General features: G+C 51.7%; 1 protein-coding gene across 1 annotated transcript in view; it reads right to left on the minus strand.

Moving 5' to 3' along the window:
- Positions 1-1613: 1613 nt before the first annotated feature.
- Med27 (mediator complex subunit 27) overlaps positions 1614-25665 on the minus strand; it is a 180657-nt gene continuing 156605 nt past the window's right edge. Inside the window, exons 6-8 of the mRNA XM_048431902.3 lie at positions 18711-18752; positions 3514-3591; positions 1614-2071 (exon numbers count right to left, since the gene is read on the minus strand). Coding sequence (XP_048287859.1) covers positions 1937-2071; positions 3514-3591; positions 18711-18752 — 255 coding nt within the window. The 3' untranslated portion in view covers positions 1614-1936. The remainder of the gene's footprint in view (positions 2072-3513; positions 3592-18710; positions 18753-25665) is intronic.

The following is a 25665-nucleotide window of genomic DNA, read 5'->3' on the forward strand; positions in this document are numbered from 1 at the left end:
CTGCAGCAGGCTGGGGAGCTACAGAACGGATGGGGACGGCTGCTCACAACGCGCCTTGTCCTCACTGGAATCCTCTGGGACGTTTCTGCATTTGCACATCTCGGGAGGTGCTGTCTGCCTGCAGCTGGCAGGCACGAGGCACTCATCGCTCTGCACATGCCCCAACTTGGTCATAGCCAGGGTACCGCCACTGTCATACGAGCAGTGCACACCTTGGCATGGGGCCACTTGTCAGTAAGTGTCTTGGAAAGTTCTGCAGTACTGAGGGGGAATCTCGGTGCTAACCCAGGGTTGTTCACTTTCTTTAATGAACAAGGGTCTTAGGAGACAAAGTAGAAGAAATGGCATCTTTGATCTGATGAACTATGGCATGGAATGCCAATGACCCCTCTGGCACACCCTGATTGACAAGCACACCTTTCAAATGAGCAGTAAAGGAAGCAGTGTTTCCCAGAGTAGAGGGCCTCTGAGGCCCATGTCACTGTTACTGGGGTGGCTGGAGAGTGGAGCACTACTCATCCTGGGAGCATGGGGTAGCATGTGGGGGCTCCATGCTGAATAGCTGTATGCACCCCTCACTCAAGGATAGCTCAGAGGTAGTAAGAGTATTGGAATGCTTCTTCCAGAGCCAGTTCAGTCCCCAGTAGCTCACAACTCTGTAATTCCTGTCCCAATAGATAGACATTCAGGCAAATCAAGCACGCACGTGAGTGAGCGCGTGCGTGCACGCGCGCGCGCGCGCACACACACACACGCACACACACACACACACACACACGAAACAAAAGCATTTAAAAAAAAAACCTGCCTTGGTTCATCCCAATGATGGTGGGAAGCACTGGATGGTTGTGAACCACTCTACTGTAAGGAAAGCAGTGGTTGTCTGTTTGGTGAGGTGGCACACGCCTGTGAACCTAGCATCTGGGCAAAGCTGCTTAAGTTTAAAGCCAGCCTGGGCTACCTAGCAAGACATCAATGCCTCAAAACAAAACAACCCCAAAAAACAACAGGGAAGGAAGGAGTGAGAGGAAAGGACCCAGAGAGAGGAAGGAAGAGACAGACAGAGGGAGGGAGGAAGAGAGGGAGGGAAAAAAAGGAAGGGAGTGGATTTCCCGTAGGCTGGGCAAATCCTTCACAGGGAGAGCCTTTAGCCTTTCACTAAGTGGGTGCGGCTCTGTTAGGACTCAGCCTGCTGACCTTGACTGCACTAGCAGGGGGCCTCGCTGCCACCTGGAGAAGGCCCTCTCTAGGTACCTGTGGTGCTGACTCAATAGAGCCACCTGCAGCTCCTGCCTCAGAAGGAGCCCTCCATTTGAAGAAGCTGTGGAGGCAGCCTTACAAAGACTTCTGTTTTTATTTATTATTTTCTTCTTCCCCGCTTAGAGACAGGCCTAGACTGGCCTATAACTCCCATTGTAGCAGAAGATAATATTAAACTCCTGATCCTCCTGTGGTGCTAGAGACTAATGAGGGCTTGTGCCTGCTACAGAAGCAGCCACAGAACTCCACGCCCAGTCCAAGGAAGGACTCTGCCTCAAGCGCAAACTCCTTAGGTAAACTGAACCTGAAAGAAAGTCAGACATCGCATAAGAAGCAAGAGACGGAGCTTCAGCCAGGGTACAAAAGGTTTACTGTTTACAAAAATAAGTTACAACAACAAGCAGACAAACCTCAACCCAAGAATAAAGGGCTCAGTCCGGTAATAGCTCATGGGAATCACAGACCCTGGGGCTGACATACAGGGAAGCCGGCACACAGGGCAGGAACAGACCGTCCTCCTATGACGCCCTGCTGATGGGTGCCAGCCAGTTCTGCCAGCAGACAGGCCCGGGGAGAACTGTCAGGTTCTCCAACAGACACCTGTGTGATAAATGGATCGGGCTGGTCTGCGAAGGTGCTGGAGCTGCGGGCTGGGCAGTAGCTGGGCTGGCTGGGGTCACTGCCGGCAGGTGTCATGGAAGGCCTCCAGGGTTCGGAAGTCCCTCCATGTCGGGGGAAGGCCATCTTGCAGAAACTTCCCGCAGCGCTGACATGGGGCCTGGAACAGCTTTATGTAGCTTCTCAACCAGGTCTGAAACGAAGACAGACAGGAGAGAAAAGGTCTGGGGACTCTACTCTCCTCAGCTGCCCTCCCTATAAGCCCAGTGGCCCAAGGATGGGGCCTCAGCAGACTTTGACACTGGCAGACACCTGTGGTCCCAATAAAAAGCTGTCTAACCCACAAGCCTGTCTCCCCGTTGACTCGGTTTTGATGTCTCCGGTTCCTCCAGAAATCTTAGGCAGAAACCCCTACTTCCAGAGTTGGAACGTTCCCCAAGGCTATCTGGTGCCACTGCTGAATTTCTCCTTTCTGCAGCTCTGAGCAGCAGGCACGGGCACAGCTGAGGAGGTTCTGTGCTAGGGCAATGTGCTCCGGGCTAATCTCATCTCAGAGGTTGTCCCTCTCTGTCACGGTGGAGCCTAACACAGCTGGGGCAGCCCCAGTGTCACCAAGTAACACAATAAGTGACAGTCACCCACCCTTGAGGTTGAGAGCTGAGGGCTCCCAGGCATCATGCATAAGGATGAGACTCAGGTAACTCAATTCTCCACCTCAAGGAGATTCAGGGGCACAAAAGCCCAGCAAGCAGACCCACTACCACAGGCAAGCAGCCCCGAGAGCCAGGCAAGTCACATAAGTCAGTCCTGATAGTGTCAGCGGGAAGACACTGCTCTCTGAGGGCGTTGACACAGGCAGCTCCTGAGGGCCGTTTTGGCCCTTCCACAGCCTGAGCGTGGGGTTTGGAAATAAAAACGGGAAGGGGATGGGATGGTCTGTTCATTTCTGAATTCCCCACACCAGTCAAGAGCACAGGGAAACCTGGTGTCATACACGTCAGGTAGAAAGCCAGGCTGCAGCCCACTGAAGACTGTCACTTGCTCACTTCTCAGCACGGGGACGGATTCTCTGGGCCTTTGTGGCTGAACGCCCAGTGTCAAACTCCCAACACTATGCACTTGGTTCTCCAGCCAGGCGTAGGCCTCGTGAGAAGCAAGCACCATTCTCTCTAAGATGCCGAGCTCCTGAGCTCGCCTGACAGTAAGCTGCCAAGCAACACCCCCATGCCACCGCTGCTCAGACCTCAGACCAACAGGCAGGAAGCCCTGCAGCCAGAGTGGGGGGACAGAAGTAGTTTCCTGTGCAGAGAAGGACAATGGCTGTGTTCCTGCTGTGAAGACCTGCCTGCCTGCTACTCTGTGCTCACTCACACCCTGACCTCCAGGTCTGAGAACAGCAGGAAGACAGGCTTGGAGGACTGCATGTTTGCTCCAGCTACTGCTCCACGCTTAGAGCCGGCCATAGGGTGGTGGGTTAGGAGTGGGATAGAATGGCTACTCGTCAGTGCTGGAAACTTCTGGAAGGCCACGTCTGTGGGTACTGCTTGTTTAGCTCTGATAGAATTCTCAGGGATTACCTGGGGCTGGCTCATCAGACCTCTCCCTAGCTGAAGGCCTGACCCCAAAGTCACTTACCATGAAGGACCTGACCACAACGTCTGGCATCTGGGGTAGTTGATAGTGGAGCAGGGCAGTGGTGGCGTGGTCTGTCACCTGGGGAATGAAGGGCAGTAACCATTAGTCAGAAGTTGCTAGCTTCAGAAGTAATAGCCTTGCTTTGGATCGCCTGCACCCTTCCTCCCCACATCTAAATAAAATCTCAAATAGGAAAGTTAGTGGAGGTGCGAGAGAGAGGAGGCATAGCAGACAAGAGGACACGGGCCTGGAGATAAATAGAGTGTGGAACATTCTGGCAACTGAAAATCTGGACAGGAAGGAGCATGGGAGAGGATGGAGCTCAAGGTAGGTAGGGAGGGTAACAGGGTGTGATACTTCGTCCGAAAGTGACAGACAGCAAGGGTGCAATGATCTCACCCCATTTCCATGCTCCTCCGCCAGCCTTCCTGCCCTGACAGCTCTCCTGTGGGTCTGTCTCTATCTAGCTCTTTGAAGGGTCTGTGTTCAACATCTTTGTGGGCACCCCCCCATCTCCTAACTCCTCAGAAAAAGTGGTAGCAAGGCCTCGGGCCAGATAGCCTAAGGTCCTTGGGAGGCCAGTGATACAGGCACGGTCTCCTGGCCTTGATCCAGCCATTCACCTTGGGCATCAGTATCTCATCTTTGAAACAAAGGGGCTGGTTGAGGACCACCTGCAGGTCTGAACCATCCCCAAATTAGGATTTAACTAATTTGAGAGTTGTACTTAAATTATTGGTTTATTTAACTGCCCTCATTAGAGACTCTTTTACATTTATATAGATTTTCTTATTTATTTTGTGGTGTGTGCGTGTGTGTGTGTGTGTGTGTGTGTGTAAGATCATGTGCACAGAGTGGGGGCCAGAGGACAGCATCCAGGCGTCAGTTCTGTCCTCCCACCACATGGGTCCTGGAGATCAAACTCAGGTTGTCAGGCTTGGCAGCAGGTACCTTTACCTGCTGAGCCATCTTGCTGGCAGTGGAAATTCTTGTCATTACAAATATAGTTAAAAAATAAAGGAGAACATGCCAGATAAAGTCATTGAGAACAAGAATCAACATGAGCCTAACACGCACAGACTTGTCGGTTCCAGCCTCCGCGGGACACCACGACACACCAGTGGCCAGCAGACTGAAAGCAACAGTGAAGCAAACTGGGGCAATCGGGAGGACAGGTCTAGGCCAGGGGGGCAGAGAGGAATACCCTGAAGTTGGATCACAGGCATGCGGGCCACTCTGCAGCCAGGCAAGCTGGCTCAGGCTCCCCAGCTTTCAGAGGGCAGTTTAGGCCCAGATAGATTTTAACCTGGTAGAGGAGGCTGTGGTATCATGCTTCATTTGGCAGGGAGAGGGAGGCTGACCAAGCTATTCTCCTCCAGGAAAGGACCCCACCCCACCCAACTCTCCTCAATGTGCTCCCTGCCCTTGTGCTACCCCTGCAGCCTTCACGCTGTGTCCCCAGGCCTAGAAGCACAAGGCATACAGCAGGTGCCCAATGCATATTTTAATTAAAGAGGGGAACCTGGAAATGCGGCTGCCGGACACGGCACTGCCCTCCCACAGAGACATCCACGGTGACTGTGTTGCACAAGCCTGAGGAATTCTTTCCCTGGGTGACTTTCCCTGGTGCCAGGCCTGCTTTATTTTAAGCTTCCTGACAGACAGCTTTCTAAAATGAGCAGAGCCTTCTTCCCAGCAGTAGTAGTAGCTGTGACATGACTGTGGCGGCTGCTGGGAGACAAATGGGCTGTCTTTTCTTAAAATGCACACCGAAGCCCCGCTGTCCTCCCGTTCCAGGGATGACTACTTCCCTGTGCTGGCCACAGAGCTGACCCTAGAAGGCCCTCAGGAGGGGTCAGACCCTTCCGTTCAGCTGCTGGAGCTGGAGCTGGCCTGATCTGAGGCTACCTCGAACTGGTGACCCAGAGGCGACATCCAAGGCAAGGTTGCTCGGCATGGATGTGCAGTTTTTGTGTTTCTTTTGTTTCAGTTAATACAAATGGCCACCATTTGAAATTCTGGACGCCTCAGAAGCTGTGGGGGCATCCTCACAGGTAACTACGTGAGAGGGTCTGCACAACCCCACCCCCTCAGGTGGCTGCCATCAGCGGACGCAGAGAAAGGTGTCTCTGGATGGGCATGCGGCTGGCCTGAGTGCCCCTGGTCTCCCACTACCTGCTGCACTCATGGTGCCTTTCTGGCTCTTGTAGCCTTTGGGATTCGTCAGTCAAATCTGACATGACTGTCCCCACAAATGCCCGTGCCTTGAACCCAAATCTGACATGACTGTCCCCACAAAAGCCTGTGCCTTGAACCCAAATCTGACATGACTGTCCCCACAAATGCCCGTGCCTCGAACCCAAATCTAACATGACTGTCCCCACAAACGTCCGTGCCTTGAACCCAGCCCTGCATCCCTGTGGCTTCTTGAGCTTTAATTGAGCTCCTGCTTCCGTGCCTGACAAACCTGAGTCCAGGTGAGGGCGTGAGAGCCGGACTTACAAGTGAGGTGCAGGAGAGGCCTGCACAGGTAACTCAGGCTCGCCAAGAGGACAGGGCCGAGTCAGCGAGAAATGATCTTCTCCAGACACAGGGAAGTCAGGCACTCTCTGACTTGGCATCTGACTCACAGGCAGGGCACCTAATTAGCCTGCCTGTTCCTGGCCTGCCATCTGGCCAGATCTGGCCTTCTTTTCAAAGGGTCCCATTTAAAGTCCCCCTTTAACTGCCAAGTTTTTGTTAGTGGCAGTTTTTACTCTGGCACTGATGCAATCATTTAGGTTCTCAATATCGCACCAATTTCGGCAGCATTTTAATAAAAGGAAAAAAGCAGCTGACTTCTGATTGTTCCCACTTCTTCTCCAGCCCCATTCCGATCCCCGCGTCTGAACCTCCAGCACAGGGACACTGGAAGCTCCACCAGCGTGCCCTTCCTACTCCTCAGAACATTGTTCCACCTTCGATGAATGTTTTGTTGTTGTTTTGCACTTCCAGCAACAGAGTTGTGTTTTGTTCGGCATTGAAGATGCGGAAAAAACATGCCAGAGCAACAAAAGATTGCTATTAACTAATTTTGTGAGGGCCCAGGGTTGGACCACTGTGTTGTACGCTAATGATGTTCCTCCGGGAGATAAAAGCGGCCCCCTCACGCTAGAGGCCAGGGGAGAGCACTAATGCTCCTGAGAGAGCAGGCCAAGGAGGATGCTGCCTGCAGGTTGAGTGCTGGCTGAGACAAAGCTTATAAAAGATCAAAGTGGTTGGGAGGGGAAAGGAGGGAGGGAGAGGATTCGAGGTAACTACTGGACAGACAGGGACTAGGCAGGGTACCACCTGTGGAGGACAGGGTACCAGAGGGGGCTGGGAGAGGCCTCACTTCCCTCACTGTAGGGGACCACAGAGACCTGGCCTGGCTCAGGGAGGGTCTCCATCTGGAGAGCCAAGGCAGCAAGCTGAGCTGACTGAAGTTTCCTCTGCCTCAGCTCAAGGCTGTGAAGGTCTTTGTGCACCCAGATGGAGGAGAACTGAGCAGAGGGAGGGAGGAGGGACTCTTTCACGAGACCTTGAAGCAGCTGCCAGTCAACACTCTGGAGAGGAACTGCCAGTCAAAGCAGTCTCCCCAAGTTCCTCTGCCATACTGCGGTGCAGAGTGCCCTGAGTCTCCCTTCTAGGTTGGAGCTGTGTCAGTCACAAAGAAAGAGGTGCTGGGGTGGGAGCGCGCATGTGCGGTGGCCCTCGCTGGGCAGCAGGCTCACTGCTCTCTATACCTGAGTGGGATGACCTTGAGCAAGGATTCCACGGATCAGAAGGATAGCATCTGACCTCACTCAACCCCCACAACAATAGCCACAGAGGAATTGTTCCAAGTGCCACTTGCAAGTCAGGGAACCAAGTTACTGAGAGCTCAAGGGACTCGCACAGGTTAGGTGGCTACTATGTATGTAGCAGGGCAGGGCTTGTCCAGACCACGCCAACCTTAACTGAGAGTCAGACTCTGACCTACACCCAGTATGCCCCCACTGTAGAGCTTCTGGGGTAGACAAGTGCTCCGAGGGGTGCCAAATCCCAGGCCCTCTCCTCTCCTGGGGGAAAGGGGACAGCACTCCTAGGAAGGGGCTAAGATAGGCATCCAAATCCCTGGAGGTTCCTTCTGCCCTTGCTAGAGCCTCTGTCTATTTTGCTGCTAAGTGAGAGGCTCCCCTTTCCCACTGCCCTGGCTGGAGGGACAACTTAACTCACCGCCTGTCTGTGCTACAAGGGAAGGCTGGAGTGAGCAGAGCTATAGTACCAGTACCTCAAAGGCAGTGCAAAGCAGATCCTGGTGGTGGTGATGCAGAGGTCACCTGTCCAACTGTCTAGTAATGAGTCTGGGACACACCCCTTCCCTGCAGCCCAGGTGTCACAGTGACCAGAACATCGGGAAAAAACAAGGCCACAGTGGTGATGGAGGAAGGATTCAGAAAAGAGGAGAGAGGATGATGAGGGTAATCAGCAGCCAGGGGTAGGAACGACCACATGATTTTTAGCCCGTCCCCTCGGCTGCAGCATGGCCTAGCTCATTTCTAGACAGCTTTAACTTGGGGTAGTTCATTTCTTTTTCTAAAACAAGAGGCCCTAGCATGTCTGTGACCTGGGGATTAGCCACAGGGGCTCAGAAGCCCTCTCAGGTGGGAGGTACCACTTGCCAGCCCCAGCTTCAGGTAGGGGAGTTGAGGACTGCGGCTTAAGCACTCAGGAGGTTAGGATGCCCAGGCCACCAGGGGGCAGGCCCAAAGTGAGCTGGCTTCAGCCTCGAGCAACCCTCCATCCAATGCTCTTCCTAAAGCAAGGATTACTGAACAAAGCCAAATGCCCAAGTCTGTCCCTGCCAAGCTAGGGAGCTAGGGCCACTATTAAAGGTACTCCCCTGCAAGGTTCATAAACAGGAAAGTTAAGTACCCATGTAACCACAAGCTGTTTACTCAAAAGAGAAGCTGCTGGGGACTAGACTCTGGCTTCCTTCCAGGCAGCACTGGCTTCCACATGCACGCTGTGGATGTGATTTGGCGGGAGGCTGGGGATCTAGAAAGCCCTGGCTACATCACTCCCTCACTGGGCCTTGTAAGAAAGCAGGAGCTGGGGTCAGGGCCAATAGCCTGGTCCCACAGGTCCTGCAGCTGAAAAGACCTGGATAAATCCAGATCCCCCTAGCAGGAAAATAGAGCCAAAAATCTAGCAGGAAGAGAAGAATCAGAAATCAAGGATTAGCCAGTTTCAGGGTTTCAGGAACTAGCTGAAGATAAAGGTAGATTGTAATCTTGAGAGTAATCTTGAGAAACAGGGAGATTCCCCCTAGTAATTATCACCCCCTAGTAATTATCATTGGTACTTTAAGAATAGGAACGAGCTGATTATGACCGTGAGAATGATCTTGAGAGGCAGGGAGTTGCCCCCTTGTAATCATCACTGGAATTTTCTGTGACACCCTCCCAGCCCCCCTTTCGGATTACTGGGCTGTGTGGTTTCTTCCTATAAAAACTACTTCTCCTGGTCACTCGAGGTCGAACTCTTCCCCCTGCGTGGGTTATGAGTCTCAGCACCAGTGCACTGGTTCCTGTCTTGTCGTCTTGTCATTAAACCTTGTGTGATTACAGCAAGGACGGTCTCTCGTGAGTTACTTGGGGGGGGGGGTCGCGTTATCCCGAGGCTTGAGTGAGAGTCTTCCAATATCGGGGGTCTTTCACAGCCAGGTTTTCAGCACTCACAACTCCCTGCCCTGAAGAGAACTGGGAGAAGCTCCTCCCCTGGCCTTTCCAGGGGTGACTTCAAAGCCTCTTCTTTTTAGAGAGGATCTTACTATATAGCACTGGCTGGCCCGGAACTTACTATGTACACTATGCTAGCCTCGAACTTACAGGAATCTGCCTAGCTCTGCCTCCTGAGTGCTGGGATTAATGGTGTGCACCACTATGTCGGCCACAATGGATTTTTTTTTTTAAGACAGCAGATGCCAGATGATAAGAGGTACTAGGTTTCTACCTCACTCCAGGTGCCCGCCTGATGCTTTGATGTAATGCCATTTTCACAAGGCCCCGGTTCTGCTAAGCTGTCCCTTTAGGTTTCACCACTGAGTTAGCAGCGAGCTGAGTACGTGCTGCCAATGTGCTCCTGCCATCCCCTAACCCCGAGACAGAAATTGACCTTAGGAGGGTGAAGATGCTCTAACACCATGCATGGACCACCCAACAATTCTAACAACAGCAATCCTACCCTAGTGAAGAGGAGCCCCAAACAATGCTCAGGAACAAATTATTTGTGGGCTCTGGAGCTTGATGTGTTAAGGGCTTAAAGAGATATCGGCCCCTGCTAACAACCTGTACCGGCTTTAGGATAAATACTGAAGGCAGCCTTAGAAGTCTTCATTCAATGAAAAGAGGACTCACCATTACTTCAAAATCGGATGTTCTGAAGTCCTGAAAGTGGTGTTGGGGGCTATGGGAGCGCTGCAGTCAGAAGCCTCTAAAACACAGTGGGGCGGAAGCAGGGGATTTACCACTTATTATGCAGCCCTAGTCTCTAATCAGAGACAGGATTTGTGTGCCATGGGCTCAGCAGGCCTGGGGGCCTGAAGAGGAAGCAAGAAGGCCCATAGGGGCTGGGGATTACTCAGGCGAGATCGATACTCTGCTTTGTGTGATGAAGGAGGCCATCTGCATGGGCTCTGCAGAGCTTATCACTGTCACTCGGGCCAGGCCATGCTGGTCTGGGGCAGAAAGAAAGGGGAGGCGGAGACAGACCCAGCTCCCCATCAGCCCTCAGATCCTGCTGCACCTTGGGATCAAGCCCTGCATTAGAGAAGTATGAGTCTGCGGATGCCATGTGCTTTACACAGGTTCCAGCAGGCACAGACGGGGGCTTCCAAAAATGAGCATCTGGGTGGGGAGGGCTATACTACCCCTTTAGAGTTTCAGACACGATACACTAATGCCTGGAAGAAGTCCTCAGTTCCACGGACCCAGGCACAGACTGGCTCCATGGTCGGCTGTGTGCTTAAACACCCTGACATAGAATGCAGGGTCCTGATCCCAGGCTCGCCTCCTTTCAGCCCACAGCGGACACTGCAGCAGCCTGTGAGGCTGCCTGTCCCACCACAGCTGTTTGACCCTGTCTGGAAAGTTCCTCTCTCACTAAGGCCTTCCAGTCTGGTGGCTACCTGTCCTGACTGGTCCTGGCTCTTAGGGTAAGCTCCCTCGTGTGGGGGCACTCGAGCCTGACACTGTCCATGTCTGAGAACAGATGTCCCTGTTTCTAGGCTGCACTCTCTGGGAATGAGGTCACTTGGGCTGTATTTTTGTCCTTGAGCCAGCTCTGGACATCGGAGGGCAGCATGTCTCTGCACTGGGCACCACTGACATAGTACACAGTAGGACCTGAACTAAGAGAGATTATGTGGGAAGGCGGCAGGCAGCTGGAGGGGAGGGAAGGGGAGGCAGCTGTGGGATGGGAGGAGAGCTGAGGAGTCTGGGAGAGCAGGGACGCCTCACTCCTCTTGGAGGCCGGGAGCTCTCCAGGGTCCTGACCACTGTGCACTTTCATATAGCAGGGCCGAGGAAAAGCACATGGTGGGTGGGTCCTTGACATTTTTCCAGGATTAAGTAATTGAGGTTCTTCATTAGATGAAAAAAGTTTAACGTTTTCAAGATGGTAAGATGCCAGACTGTCACTGGTTGCCAGCAAAGTCTTGGCCTAGAGGCACCTGGATTGCTCTGCCCTCACTTGGTTATTTCTGCAGTTGACACACAGTCATGCCTTTTTCTCCCTCCATCAGATTTGCAACAATGAGACAGGGGCCCCTTGTGTAGTCAGGATCAGTGCATCCCCTGCAGGCCACATAGGTGTGGTGTCACTGTGTGGTGTGCCCTCTCAGGAAACCGTCCCAGGTCCTATCAAGCTGCCCACTGGGTACAGCTGGGAGCTGTAACTCGTATGTACTTTTACATTGAAGCTGCTTTCTCTTTGGCCAGTGGAAGAGGTGGCAGGGCCAGAGAAACAGGACGATGGAGGAGACTTTGGTGGGAGTGATTGGGCTTGCCATGGTGGCTGGATCTTCAGTTTATACAAACACCTCCCTTAAGATGGGGCCATGCACATAGATCAGGTGCTGTGGTCCAGAGCCCCTGTGAAGCAGCAACAGCAGAAGCACATTCTAGGGAACTTTTGTGCCATGCACCTCATCGCTGGGATTGTCACAACAAATACCCCTCAAGGGAGGTGTAATCTGTTTTGCCTTTTTGCAGAGAAGGAGTTAAACTTACTAAGGACAAATTCTTGGCCTGAGGTCACACAGCTCATGCTCTAAACTACAGGGTCCACTGTGAGGAGCCAGGAGTTCTGTGCAAGGGAAACTGGCCAATATGGAGCAGAGGGGATGGAGGGGGCCTCCCTTAGGAGGAAAAGGCCACTGGCAAGAGCACTTCTGAGGCAGAGTAGTAGGAACCACACTACATGAAGGTTTCCTTACATATCCTGCCCATGACATCAGTTCACTTCACATCATAGTCTCCATACAGATGAGGAAACTGGGATGGCTCTTGCTGGAATAGTCATCATAGGGAGCATGATGGGAAGCAGCCAGGCTTGGAGTGTATGGACCAGCAGTGCTAGCAGCTTGAGCTGTGGAATGGGGGTATCTAGGAGTGGGAGAAGCCAGTCTTCCCAGAAGCAGCTGTCAGCTCTGATGGCCTGTCCTATGTCCCTTCCCTTCAGGAAGAAGAGAGCTATCAAGATGAAGAATGGCTGTCCTGTGACCTCTCTTCTAATGGCAGAAAACCACAAGTCACTCCTGGGGTATGTTTAAGCCACTTAGTATGTCAAAGAGGCCAGGGGGGCTGGCCAGGCTTTCCTGGGTCTATTTGCTGTACACAGCTGGATGCATGGGAATACCTGAGCGGTGACTACACTGTGCTAGGGGAGCCTGAAGGAAAGGGACTTGCCTCTTCTCTAAGAGGAACCCTGTTCTGGGAACGGACACTTGTGGGTGTGGACTAGCCCGTCAGGGAGGGTGGTGGCGGGGGCTCCTTGGTAGTCAGGTCAGCCTAAACCCTTCTTCCTCTTTTCCTTGGCTCCCAGGCCTGGACATGTTCTTGCTTAGCTAGCCCGATTGGTCTAGACCAGCTGGTGGCTGAGGGCACAGTACCCTCTCGGATAAACCATGGAACCACCTGCCTCTCTTTCCCAACTCAACAGCCTACTCCTAGATACACAGCTTGCTCCTGTTGGGAGACAGAGCCTACCTGCCTACATGAAGCTGCTCATCTGTCCTGGAGCACGGGAAGCTGTGACCTCAGCTCCGTCCATTTGGGACACTTGTGAGGCAACAACACAGACACAGAGGAAAACAAGGCCACACTATGCTCCTCACTGTGCTGGCTGAGGGTCCCTCTAAGTGTGACAGCCTCTCTGGTACAAGAGCTGGGTAGGGTGTGGCCTGTGAGTCTCACTTCAACCTCTATTTGTTGATGCCTTCAGATGTGGTGTCCTGACCAAGGGTCTTGGTTAACTTTTTTTTTCCTAAAGAGAAAAGTGGAGGAGATTGGCAGGGGTAGCTCGGACTATGTAGTGAGCCTCCTGGGTGACGTGAGATGCCAGAGTAGGGCCAGTGCTCAGGTCACATCCTGCCCAGCCTCACTGAGGGAAGGAGGGCTCTCATCCTCTGGAAATTTCCTGTGTTGGCATAGTTACATTCTGAGGACTTGGAGCTGGCATGGACTGGGTGTGAGGGGCACTATAGGAAGGGGCCAAGTCATACAAGGCACTCAGGGGACACAGCCTCCTGTCAGTCTCCTGGGCTGACCCAGCCCACCCTCCTGTAAAGCGCCTGATGGATCCCAGTGGCATTTCTGAATAGAAAGTCCCCAGAAAAGGCCCTGTCTTTCACATCAAAGGATGGCTGAGTAAACAAACAAGGGGGTAAGGGCGGTGGCACCCCTTTGGGCAATCACCTGTCTACTGTGGGGCAGTACTGATGGGCTCTGCACCCTTCTGCTGCCCGTGGAACAATGGCAATGGCTGAGAGGGTTCTGTGGCCACTTAGGTTTTGTTCTCCATGTCCAGGCGGAGACCCTGAGGAGCAGGGGCTGGCCCCTCAGAGACTATCTTTTTCTGTCCCCCGCCACCTTGCCTGTCTGGGACCTCGTGTTCTCCACCTTTCTCTAGTCCCTGCAAGGACTAAATGCAGTGAGTGGCTGCAGACCGGCTCTCATTTTCCCCAAGTTGCTGGAGGAAAATGCACACTGTTTGAAATGAGGGGGTTAAAGATCAAAACAGTGAGTGCCCCTGCAGAGTTTAAATGCCAGGAAAATACAAGCTTGCTTGAAGCCTAGCTGGCTCTGTGATTCTGGCCTTTCAGAGGGTCCCCTTCTTTCTAAGTCTCATTCTCTGAATCCACACTGCTGGAAACTCGTGGGCTATAAAAAGCCGCTTCGCCTTAGGATGAAGTGCAAGGCGCCTCTGGGGTGGTGCAGTAAATGACAGGCACCTGTTGGCAGCCACAGCCACACAGCAAGCAGTCCCCCAAGCAGTCGCTGCCTTGCACTTGGGTACAGAGTCTAATGAGTAAGACAGAAAAAAGCCGACAGTCAGTGTCCAAGACAAAAGACAGTGTGCATTTTACTCCTCATGACTGTGGCGCTGCAGAGCCACAGGGACTTGGGCATAGGCCTCCAGACAATGTAACAGTGGCCTGCCCTTGCTGCTGAAGCAAAAGACATGGGTAAGCTTGCTTTGGCTCTACAAGGCCACCAGTCCCCTTCTGTCCAGGGGGAAAGAGCTCAGGGACTTCCTGCCTTCCTAGCAGTGCTGGAACCAAGACAATGGTGCCAGGAAAGGGCGTCCTCAGGTGCCACCAGAGCAGTGGGGGATGGGGGAGGGAGGCTGCAAGTTGCTTTCAGTGACCAGGGAGGTTCAGCTCAGAAGTGGGTCTACTAATGCAGTCTACCCTGAGCTTCAGCTTCTGGGAAGCGGGCGATTCTGCTGGAGAAGTCCCTTGGCTCAGGGCACAGAACCTCCTCGTCACAGCACGCTGTCCTGATGCACGGGACACTACTGTACTGAGCTGGGCTTTTCCCGATAATCTGCCAATGAATACCACGCTGGCTGGTCTGCTGGGCAGGCATAAGCAGGCCAATGAGGTACAGAAGAGTTAGCTCCATGCTCTTAGCCAGCACCCACTACAGGCAGCATCAATAACACCCTACATTTCAGTGGGGGACAGGAAAACAGAAGTGAGAAAGAGTGGATCTTAAAAAGCAGAATTTAGAAGGCTGCCAGTCAACCCTGGTCTCTGGTGCTGATTCTCAACGCTAAGCATCACTCTGCAGGCTGCACCACACAGAACTGCCTTCGCTGTGGGGCCTGACAGCGGGAAGGAAATGGCAGCGGGACAGAATATCAGACACACCTTCTACAAGCCTGGAGTACAGGCTCTCTGATGCTACACCACGCCACACCTTTTCCATGGGACATGATTAGTTGGGGCTTTACTGAGAGGATTAAGCTGGATTCTGTAGCACATTATTTTCTCAGATATCCCTTCATCTGACAGCACAGTCAGTCTCCCCCGGCAGGCTCTTCCTTGCTCCTGAGAGGAGAGAGACCTCACTGTTACCTGTCTTTAGAACACCGACACCCGCCCCAGCACTGAGGCTAACCCCTGAGGTACACTGGAGTAAGGGTGAGAGGACAGAGACTCTGAGATGTCCTGTCCCACTGGGGTGAACACACCACCTGGGATCAGTCCATTCTCACTACTTCAAACACGCCATGTAGAGTACAGAGGAGACTGGCAAGTGCCCACAAATCTCTCCAACTGCCCTAACAGTTCATTTTAGACTCTGTGGCTGGGTGTGCCTGTGGGCTCAGACAAGGACTGGCAGGTTGTTTCCAGGGAGGGGTGGGTAAAAATACGGTAGCACAGTCTAAAACTGTGCTTCAGAAAATCACCACTTCACACCCTGCCTGGGCTCCTGATACGCTTCCTATATGCATTCAAAAACAACTCACTTAGCACAGAACAGTTTTTAAGAAGGCAGGGCAAGGGGCCCTACATGAAGGAGGGTTCATTATCAAAGACCAGGTTCTGGGCTGCAGGCTGCCAGGCTCCAAGGTTTGAAAAGTCCTGAGGGCCACTGTAGGGCATGGAGGAGGAATTATTGCTATGCCACAGAGGGCACGAAGGGAAGAACTGGGTTAAAGGAAAGACAAACACAGGCTTTAATGATGCTGACTCCTCTGGCAAAACAAGACCGCAATAACAAGTACTTTCTTCCTTCTTGAAGTCAACACGGAGAGGAAACTGTCAAGAACAGCACAGAAAATAACTGTTCATAGCTGATATGGTGTCTGCACCACCAACACTCTCAGCTTGGCAACTTAGCAAGAGTGCAGAGCCTGCACAGGTCCTAGGCACTGAAGACTGGGTGTGGGATCACAGCTCCTTCCATTTGGTTCTGGACGGGGAAGCAAGGCTAGATCTGTACATTTCTAGGGATGCTGGGGTGAAGGAATGCTGGCAGGCCCAGAACAATGATGCTCTCAGATAAATAATGGTCTTGTTCTTGAAATAGTCTGAGTTCTACACAAGAACTTGAAGGGCAGCCTAGCAGACCCTGCAGGGACAACCGTGGCCTGCTGTCCCTTCCCCAGCACCGTGACCAAATATCCAACCAATTGGAGAAAGGGTTCTTTTGGGCTCACTTTGAGGGTACAGTTCCACACAGAGGGCAAGGCATGGCAGCAGGGGGCTCCCTGGCTGCAGGAGTGTCCAGCTGGGACTCCACATCCCTTCATCCTTCCCAGAACAGAATGGAAGCATAAACCTCAAGGTCTGCCTCCCGGCAGTCTTCTTCCTCCACTTAGGCCTGACCTCCCAAGTTTCATCACTTCCTGAAATGGTGCCACTAGCTGGGGATCAATAGTTCCAACACATAACGATGTGGGGGACAGTTAACATTCAAACTATACTAATTGGTAATCTTACTTAAGTCGCCATATTGGGGTACCCACTTGGTCAGCTCACCTAACTCTACCTCAAATGCCAACTGCTCCCTTAGACCACTGCTAACATCTTCCAAAGTCCTGGTACCTGGGATGGTTCATCTCTGCCCATCGGATTCGGAGTTACCATGGAAACACACCTATGTGTGTGTCTGAGAGTTTTTCCAGAAAGGCTGAGCTAAAAAGGGAGGGCCCAGCCCGGATGTGGGCAGTGCCATTCCATCTACGGGGTCCTGCACGGAATAAAAGGGAGGAAGAGAGCCAAGCACCAGCATTCATCCCTCCGCTTCCTGAATTCTGTCTCCTGCTGGATACTGTCTATAACGGCCTTGGCTCTGGTTTAGGCGCTGCTGGTTTGCCCAGTGTAGCCTCCTTGTTCAGGGCAGCACTTTATTCAGGTGTGACAAGGTCATGACCTCTGAATGCCACAGGGCATGAGACACCCTAATGTGCTTTTCAGTTTCAGGCTGTGCTCACGATGGCCAATGGGACTGTGGTCAGGGTGATGAGAAGGGACCCACCATGCCCTCTGCTGACTGCACCCTGGGCAGGGGCTTCCCTCAGAGAGGTGACATGTTGGTGAACCAAACAGAGAAGGCTGCCAAACACGTGAAGGCACCAAACTCTAAGGAGCTGTCCACTTAAAATAGCTAACTTTATATTATGCAAATTCTACATTATGAAATAAAAAGGGCCTATGCCTCCTGGCACACCTTGGGCACAAACTACTCATGGGAAGCCATGTGTCCCAGCTCTGAGTGGTTCCTGAGGTATTTCTTACTGGAGAACAGTATCCAAATCCTGTGCCCATCCCTGAGACACTTGCCAGCCAGGCTCTTTTTTAAAAGATTCCCCAGGAACTCCTCTTGGCCTCTCCAGTCTAAAGGCCATTTCTCCTCTGGTCCTCTGGCACAGCTCCAGACAGCCTGTCTTCTTGTGTTATTTCCCTGGTATTCTGGACCTAGCACAGTGCTCAGAAACATGAAAGGGTGCTGGAGAGAACCGGTCCTTGTCAAGGGAACAAATGAAACAGCAGTTGTTGGACGAGAGCCGAGCTGGAGGCCAGTGCAGAGCACAGGAGATAGGAGCGCTGCCTGTAGGAAAGCTGACTCAGGTGCTTTAGGGGTGTGCAGCGAACCCCCATACACCATGGGGTCTTGCCAGGAGCTTTACCCTCCCAGAGCTGAGGAGTTAAATTTTTACACCATTTCTTATTTAAATTTTTAAAACTTTAATTATTTTTATGTGTATGGGTGTTCTGCCTGCATGTATATCTGTGCACCACGTGTGTGCAGTGCTCCCTGCCCTCAGAGGCCAGAAGAGGGTGCCTGATCCCCTGGAACTGGAGTTACAGACAGCTGCAGGCTGCTCTGTGGGTGCTGGGAATCAAACTCAGGTCCTCTGAGGAGCAAAGGCACTCTAAAGGCCGGGTCACCTCTCCAGGCCTACTTCTTTTTCTTAACAGTTCTTTATGCTTTTCAGGAAAAAGGCAAACAAGCAGTGGTGAGGCAGAGTGGAGGAGGCAGGGTTCCATGCTGCCCGCTTCTCTTAGCCCACCTCCATGCACTTGGGCAGACCCCAGGCTCTGAGAAACTGCATTTCAAGACCGGGTGGAGCTGGGAACTACCTGAAAGATTCCGTCTCAATACCGCCTACACCACACACAGTAACTCACCCCTGTGAGCATATAGTCTTCTGGTCTCGGATGCTATAACCACCATTACCACCTCAGAGACAAAGCATGGCCACCCCTCCCACATGTCCTCTGGCATGCCTTCGAGGCTGGCTTCCTGCTTCACTCACAGGCAACCACCAACCTGATTTACACCCCAACCTAACTGCTCTCCCATGTCATAGAAATGTGTGTACAGTAGGAAGTTTTGTTTTGTATGTCCGTTTTCCCCATTCATGGAGCCCTGGGCAGGAGAGATGACCTCGACTTCTGATCCTCCTGCTTTTGCCTCCCAAGTACTGGGGTTATGGTGTGTGCGACCATGTCACCCAGGGCTTTGTGCCTTCCAGGCAAGCACTCTACCTAGCCTGAGCCACAGTCCCACTCTTTCATGCCCCCCCCCACTTTTAAAAGAGACTCTGAGTTGAGAAAGTGTATACCCAAAACCATTCATGGCTTCCCCGTCCTCCTGAGTAAGATAAAGAGGACAACTCACCTTCTGGAATACTTGATAGTTGGATTTGGACCATATGTCAAGCTGTTGGGAGAGAGAGAGAGAGCGTCAGTCAACCCAAGGAAACAGAACTGTGACAGAGTGGGACCCAAGTGGCAGAGGCCTGCAATGGCCTGCCTAAGTTTCTTCTTTACTCACCTCCAGGTGACTTAAATGAAATAAAAGGATATGGGGTCATCAACCTCCAGGCCCCATGGCCTGAGCTTCCTGTCCACTTTAGAACCTGATTCTTCCTGAGGCTCTGGCATCCCTTGAAGTGCTGAGTCACCCTATGCTCTTCTCCTGAATTGTCCTTCCCACAGGCTTGCATGGCTCCTCTTGGACTCCCCTCGAAGCTCAATGTCACTATAATTAGGAAGGCTTTCTCCAGCCACCTATCAAGTATTATCCCCAAAAGCTGCTTTCCTCACCCTTTGGAAAGGCAAAGTGTTTCTAATACTGACTGCCTGAAGCGCTGTTATTCTACGTTTGCTTCTGACTTGACCCAGACAGAATGGGAGTTCGGTGGGTAAAGTGTTGGGGCCTGGCACATCATGGGCATCCGTAGCCACTGCAGAGCGAAGCAGCAGCAGTGTGCAGCCGAGGACACTGGTCACGCTAGGCATCACCCCCCCACCCCCCACACCCCCGGTTCCATGTCATCTCCAGGATGGGCTGGGCTCTCCAGAGGAGGGAGTTCAGAGCTGTCTCCTGCCAAGGTCAACTGGAGAGGCCTCTACAGATGGCAGGTGGCATCATCTGGCTGTTCAAACCTGCTGGCACTGGCAGGCCTTGGGAGGGTTTTTATTTTTTTAAATTTACTCTTCTCTCATACATTACAGCCGTACCGCAGTTTCCTCTCCCTCTACTCTTCCCAGCTCCCTACTCCCCAGCTCCCCTCCTCCTCTGTATCTCTTCAGAAAGGGCAGACCTCCCAGGGATATCTACCAAACACGGCATAACAAGCTACAATAAGACCAGGTACACACCCTCACAGCAAGGCTGGATGAGGCACTCCGGTAGGAGCAAAAGGGACAAGTGCCAGACACCCCTACTGGTCAGGGAGTTGTCTTTTAACTTACATATATTCCTGCTTTGTTTTTTAGTGGCACATTCCTGCTGGGCTCTGGCACTGGCTGGGTTAGGAGGCCCTGATCTAAGGAGATTCCACCAGTCCAGAAGTGATGTGGGCAGAGCTCAGGGAAATAAGGCCAGTCCCCCACATACTGGTCTCCTGGATGGTATCTCAGTGGCTTATCTGAACTGAAACCATTTTGGTTTCCCCAGCTTGCACAGTAACCCACGCCTTCTCACTGTTTCAAGAGTTCAGAACAAATGATGAATGGCAAACCCAGAATTACCCCAGACAGAGACTGCCAGAGCCAGGCTGCCACTCACAGGTAATGACAGGTGAGGAAGCCTCTGTGTGTCCCAGAAGTGATAGACAAGTGACTTTAAAATGATGAGGTCAGGAGCTGAGCAAATTGAAATGCCCAGTGAATGGCTTCCTGGGCCTGCCTCTGGGGTTGACTGGTGGTCAAGGCGGAAGTCTGAGCTGGGGCACCGCAGGCCTGTGTGCACTGGTTTGCAGCACCAGGGTGCACAAGAGGTGGCTGCACAAGAACATGCGCTGAGTCACAGGAAGTGAGTGCGGCACGTGACCCAGGTACTTCAGAGTCCTTTCTGCTCTGAGGAAACACCACAATCTGGCTTTCTGAAGGGCCCTTGGAAGCTAGAAGTTGGGTTGCACCAGGTACACATTCCTTTCTCCCAGATCCCTCCTTCCCACTTGTGACTGGTTTGTTAAGTCTCAGGAGCTAAAGGGCAGAGTGGGCAGCCCAGCTTGAGAGTTGGTAGACAGCGTGGATCTTTGGTCACGCATGCATGTATGTATCCTACTGCCCACGTCAAATCACTGCTGGTTCCCCATAACCCCCTCCTAACAGCACGTCCCCAATGCCAAAGTGCATTCCCTACCCCAGAGAGGCAACATCAAACTCCAGTCTTTGTCCCCTTTAAACTGACATATGGGAAGAATAATCTGCAACCTCTCCAGGCATTAGAGACTGACAGTGTGTGGGGCAGTGATGAGAGCAGCTGTCAGAACTCCCAGAGGAAGGGCTCTGTGGGAAAGGCACCTGCTGTTAAGCCCGATGACCTGAGTTCAATCCTAAGCACCTACATGGTGGAAGGAGAGAACTGACTTCTGCAGGTTGTCCTCTGACCTCTGCACATGCACTCACATGTGTAGATACAAAATAAATAAAACTAAAAGAATACACATGGTTAATTCCTACACTGTCCATCGTGCTGGGTGCCAGTCCTGTGTGGGAGAAGTGCAGCACTTCAGCCCAGGGTTTAACAAACGCGGCATTTAAAGACTGTCCAGGGAACACAGGGCAAATGAGAATGACTTTGCATCTCTTAGTTCTACCGAAACCACAGTGCCAGAGACTTGAAATCAATGTTTTAGGAAGGGCAGCGTTGGTGTTGGAACTTGGAAGAAACTTCTTTCTCCTCCCGATTCCAGCCGGCAGTTCTCACTGTTGACACTTCCTGCCCGTTCACACCACACACAATACACAAAGACAGGGATATAAGTCACAAAGACACAGAGGTGGAAGTTACACACTCTCAAAGTTGCAGACTTTACTTAAACAATTATTTAGAAGACCTTCAGTCTCTATAAAATATTTAAATAAAAAAAAAATCACACCGAGAGAAAAGATCAGGGGCTTAATTAAGAAGGATTCTGCAGCTTAATTGTGGATTCTCAAAACATGCCTTGCCTATTCACTGTGCCTCCTTTTTGAAAGGTTTAAATATGCCATTCAGAATGCTAGGGGATGACTCCACCATCTGGGACAGCAAGGCCTTGGACAATACAGCCCATTTACCTGGTGCACATGGCTGAGAAAGGGACCCAGTAACAATGGGCTCTCCTTTTGCTGGGAACCTGCGGCAGGTGGCTTATACTTGATCTTCCGCTAGGTTTGTGCCAGAGAAAGCTGTTTAAATGAGCATTCTGGAGTCGATGCCCTGTCTCTCCTTAGGGCCAGGGAGAGCTCAGAAATTCATTCCAGGAAGCCAAGGCTGAGCCAGTGAATATTTATTAGCTCTTGTCTGTTTGCTGCAAAGGCATTGTTAACTTTTTTTTTTTTTTTTTTTTTGCTAGTTGCAATATTAAAAAAGGGAACATTATGGAAACTACAAACCTTCATCTCGGCGAACAAGACATTATTCTGAACTAAGGTGTCAGGAAGAGAGTGAAACTCCCCAGAACACTGGACAATGCTGGAAGGATCTGAAGGACCAAGGCAGCCCGAGGATCTGGAGCTGCAGAGAGTGCAGGTGGGGCAGGGTCTATTTTCAGGGGAGTAAAGGGCAACCCTGCATGTGAGTGGGTGCTCAGTATGTTCTCAGGACAGACACCAGGATGTCAAAAGACCATGAGGACCAAGATCGGATGCTAAAGGCAAGGTCACTCTGTCCTTGATGATCTGTTACCTCTGTCACAGTCGGCAGGGGTCCCCTCCCAGTACTGACACACAGAAACCTCTTCCAACTCAGATGAGGAAACCGAGGCTCAGAGAACATCACAGTTAAGTAGTGGAAAATTTGAGAGCCAGGCCCATGCCCAGAGGCCCAGGGCTTACCCTGGGAGGAGACTACCTCTCAGCTTGACTTCAGATGGGATGCTACTTAGGGGCTCCTCTACAATGTCACTGGCCTAACTCTCTGGGGGTGCTCCTGTGGAGTTCAGCCTCACAAATCCATGCCAGGCCTGCCGCTGTGCCAATCATCACCGCTAACATTCATTTAGCAGTATGCGAAAGTGCTGGCAGCTTATCAGAAACTTATCAATTCTTTATTTCATTTCAAAAGGTGGTGCACACAGAGAATTTTAAATGATCTAAAATGGACACTTCCAAATGAAGCTCCTAAGCCGCAGCGGGGCCTCAACCTTTAAAGAAAACCTTTAAAGGGATGTCTATCTTGCAAGGCCAATGGGTGACAGACAAGTCAGTCTGGGTGAAGGACACGACTGGGCACCCGAGAAGGATTTCTCTGCAGCTGGTCAAGTTTTCAGAGCCATGGAAACTTCTGTGTGGTCACCTTCTTGAGTCTGCCCACCCTTCCAGAGGAAGGGAGGAAGTAAGTCTCACCAGGAACGCAATGTTACTGTTCTATTATTCTTCAGCTTTTCACTTCCAATCAGGACATGCATTTGTTACTAAAACATTGCTGAAAGCACAACTTTGGGGCGCCCTCTGCATAGAATCCAGCTGGAGTCACCCCCTTTCCCAGCGCTCACCCTTCTCTCCAGAAGTAACAAGAGGCCATTTTTCTGAAGGTCGTCTGAACAATTTCAAAGGCTATAACAAATCAAAATGTTCCCTGCATCTAATATCAAACGGGGCTGATGCCAACACTTATTAGAGAAATCAGATTCAAGCTTCCCCCAACCCCCTCGACCCAAACACACACACATCCAACTTTGAAGTGGGAAGAATGCGGGATCAGAAATTACCCTGGAGACAGCTCTGGCTGTCTTTGAAGGCTCCCTTTGATACCACCATTTCTTCTCCTCTCTTACGCTCTGAGGCTAAAAGCTGCCTTTTTTTATTGATATGGGGTAATTAATGAAGCTATAGCATTAACATAACCTAAATCCCCTAATAAGATAAATTCAACTGAGACACCTCGATTTTTTCCATCCTTTAAGTCTGACTGATATAAAATCAGGACAATGGCCAGGTGTTCCCCACCCTGTCTGTCAGCACGCCGCGTCATGGCCCTCACTCCCTGATTACAGGGAATAGTGGTTGGTAAGGCTGAACAGCAGTTTTATTCTGAGAGGAATGAGGCTACTGGAGCTTGATATAAAAAATATGCATCACAGGTAAGGAGACAGGGCATCAGGGAGTGGCTGCTACAGCAAAGTGCAAGGTGGCTGTGCTGGGGTGGATGTTGACTGGGTCTGGAAGCTGTGTCGGGGGAAGGGAATGCCTGACCATTGCCATAGCATTAAAATGGCGCTGTACTGGACAACCACAAACGGCGGGAGGTTATGGCCATGAGAGGCCTTCTGAGCCCATCCAGTGCACCCACCCCAGGCTGAGCTCCAGACGATGACAGTAAAACAAGCCTGAGCCTGGACCCGGTTCAGCCAAGGCAGGGATGCATCTTCTTCCCCAGGGAAAGGCCGCAGGGACGCTGTTGTTCTTGCAGACCAGACCTTAAGTTCAATGTGTTTTCCAAATCTTACGTTTTATTGAGGAGTGCGACACAAGTGTGTGCACAATGGGCTTAGCACTCAACGACACTTGTGGTGTCTTCTCTTGTGTAAAGAGACTGTAAACAATGGGGCGAGTCACATGGTGAGGAGCAGTGTCAGGACAGCAGCCTGGCCCGGGCAGTCTTGGTCTATTTTGAGGTTCCTACCTGTTACACGGGCCCATGTACATAGGTGCAAAAGGGATCAAGAAGTTCCTGTCCTACCACACTCTGAGGCTAGACATCCTCAAACCCAGATTCCCTCAAAATGCCCACTTCCTGCTATATAGTGGAGGGACAGCAATCTTTCGCACGGAGGGTGTGTATGTGGGCTCATGTGCACCCCTTTAGTCCGATCGTTTATGATTCCAATGTCCACTGCTTCCTGATTCTTCATTTTTCCATTTTAGCTAAGCATTTTCACCTCAGGTAGGCTATTCCACCAGCCTCTGTCCCTATATAGCAGTGCTTCCGGTCTGCTCCAGGCACTAGGGTCTACCCTTAGAACACAGGCACAGGACTGGTCCATATAAGCAATTCTAACCCTCGGCTCCAGTTTCTGTAACAAGAGTCTGACAACAGTGTCTGAGGCAAAGTACGGCCAGGAGGTCAGGCTGTGCACAGAAGTGCAAGAGTTACACCCACTAGGCCAACTGTGTTAGTGGGAGGGCACTAGCAGGAGGGAGGGAGACTGGGATGGAGAGAGGCATGCCCTGGAGAAAATACGCGCAACATTTTAGGGGATAAAAATCTGTCAGGTGAACTAGGGTGGCACATGTGTGTACCAGCTTGGCTGTTCTAGGGGCCACAGTGGGCACCAAGGCTGGGGAGTGGACTGGATACATGCAGAGAACGGGGCAGGTAATGTCAGACCTTGCAAAGGTGTCTGGATCCTGTTTCGAAAGCAGACCTCAGAGCATGTTGTACAAGTTGCTGATACAAGTGCTCTGAGGACAAAGTTGGGACCTTGTGAGAAAAACATGCACCTCTTACACATTCATAAGGCACATGCATAAACCAAAAGCTCTAAGAACGGCTAAAGAACTTAACTTCTTAGCTGGGATAGAGGGAGGGATGTCTCTGAGGTGGAGGGAGCACTTACCTAACTGAGAGGCCCTGGGCTCTATCCTTGGAATTGCAAAATAAAGATAGAGGGGGACCTATTTGTAACCCAGAATTTCTTCAACTTGGGTGCAAGGGCTGTCCTGTACCTAACACATATTAATGCCTATCTCCTACTCCGGGGAGGCTGACCTGTAGGCCGAGAGTAGGACAGACCGTGGGAGGGAAGGAAGACTGAAGCCTGGACATGAGTCGGCAGATAGCGGGCCTGGGTGAGATCTAAGAGAGGTGACAGCCAGCACCTGCTGACAGCCCAGCCCTTGGGGATGGTAGGTAGGAAGGTTTAGGTGATTGGGTTGTGGAAGCCTTGTTAAGGAGATGAAGAGTTGAGGCCCCAGAGCTGAGATCCCTGTGTGGATAACATGGCCAAGAAGAGCTAAGAGGAGCGGACAGAAGGAGGAGAGAACCCTGGGGAAGCAGGAGTCATGGAAGAGATGGGCAAGAAGAAAGTGTGGCAGCACCTGCTGCAGCGAACCACCAGAGGGGCTTCAAGAGGGACACAGTAGAGACTACATACCAATTTCCTGTTTTGAGTGTAGTATAAAGTACTAACTATTAA

This window comes from Myodes glareolus, chromosome 21, assembly GCF_982192425.1.
Source record: "Myodes glareolus chromosome 21, mMyoGla1.1, whole genome shotgun sequence".
Lineage (NCBI taxonomy): Eukaryota > Metazoa > Chordata > Mammalia > Rodentia > Cricetidae > Myodes > Myodes glareolus.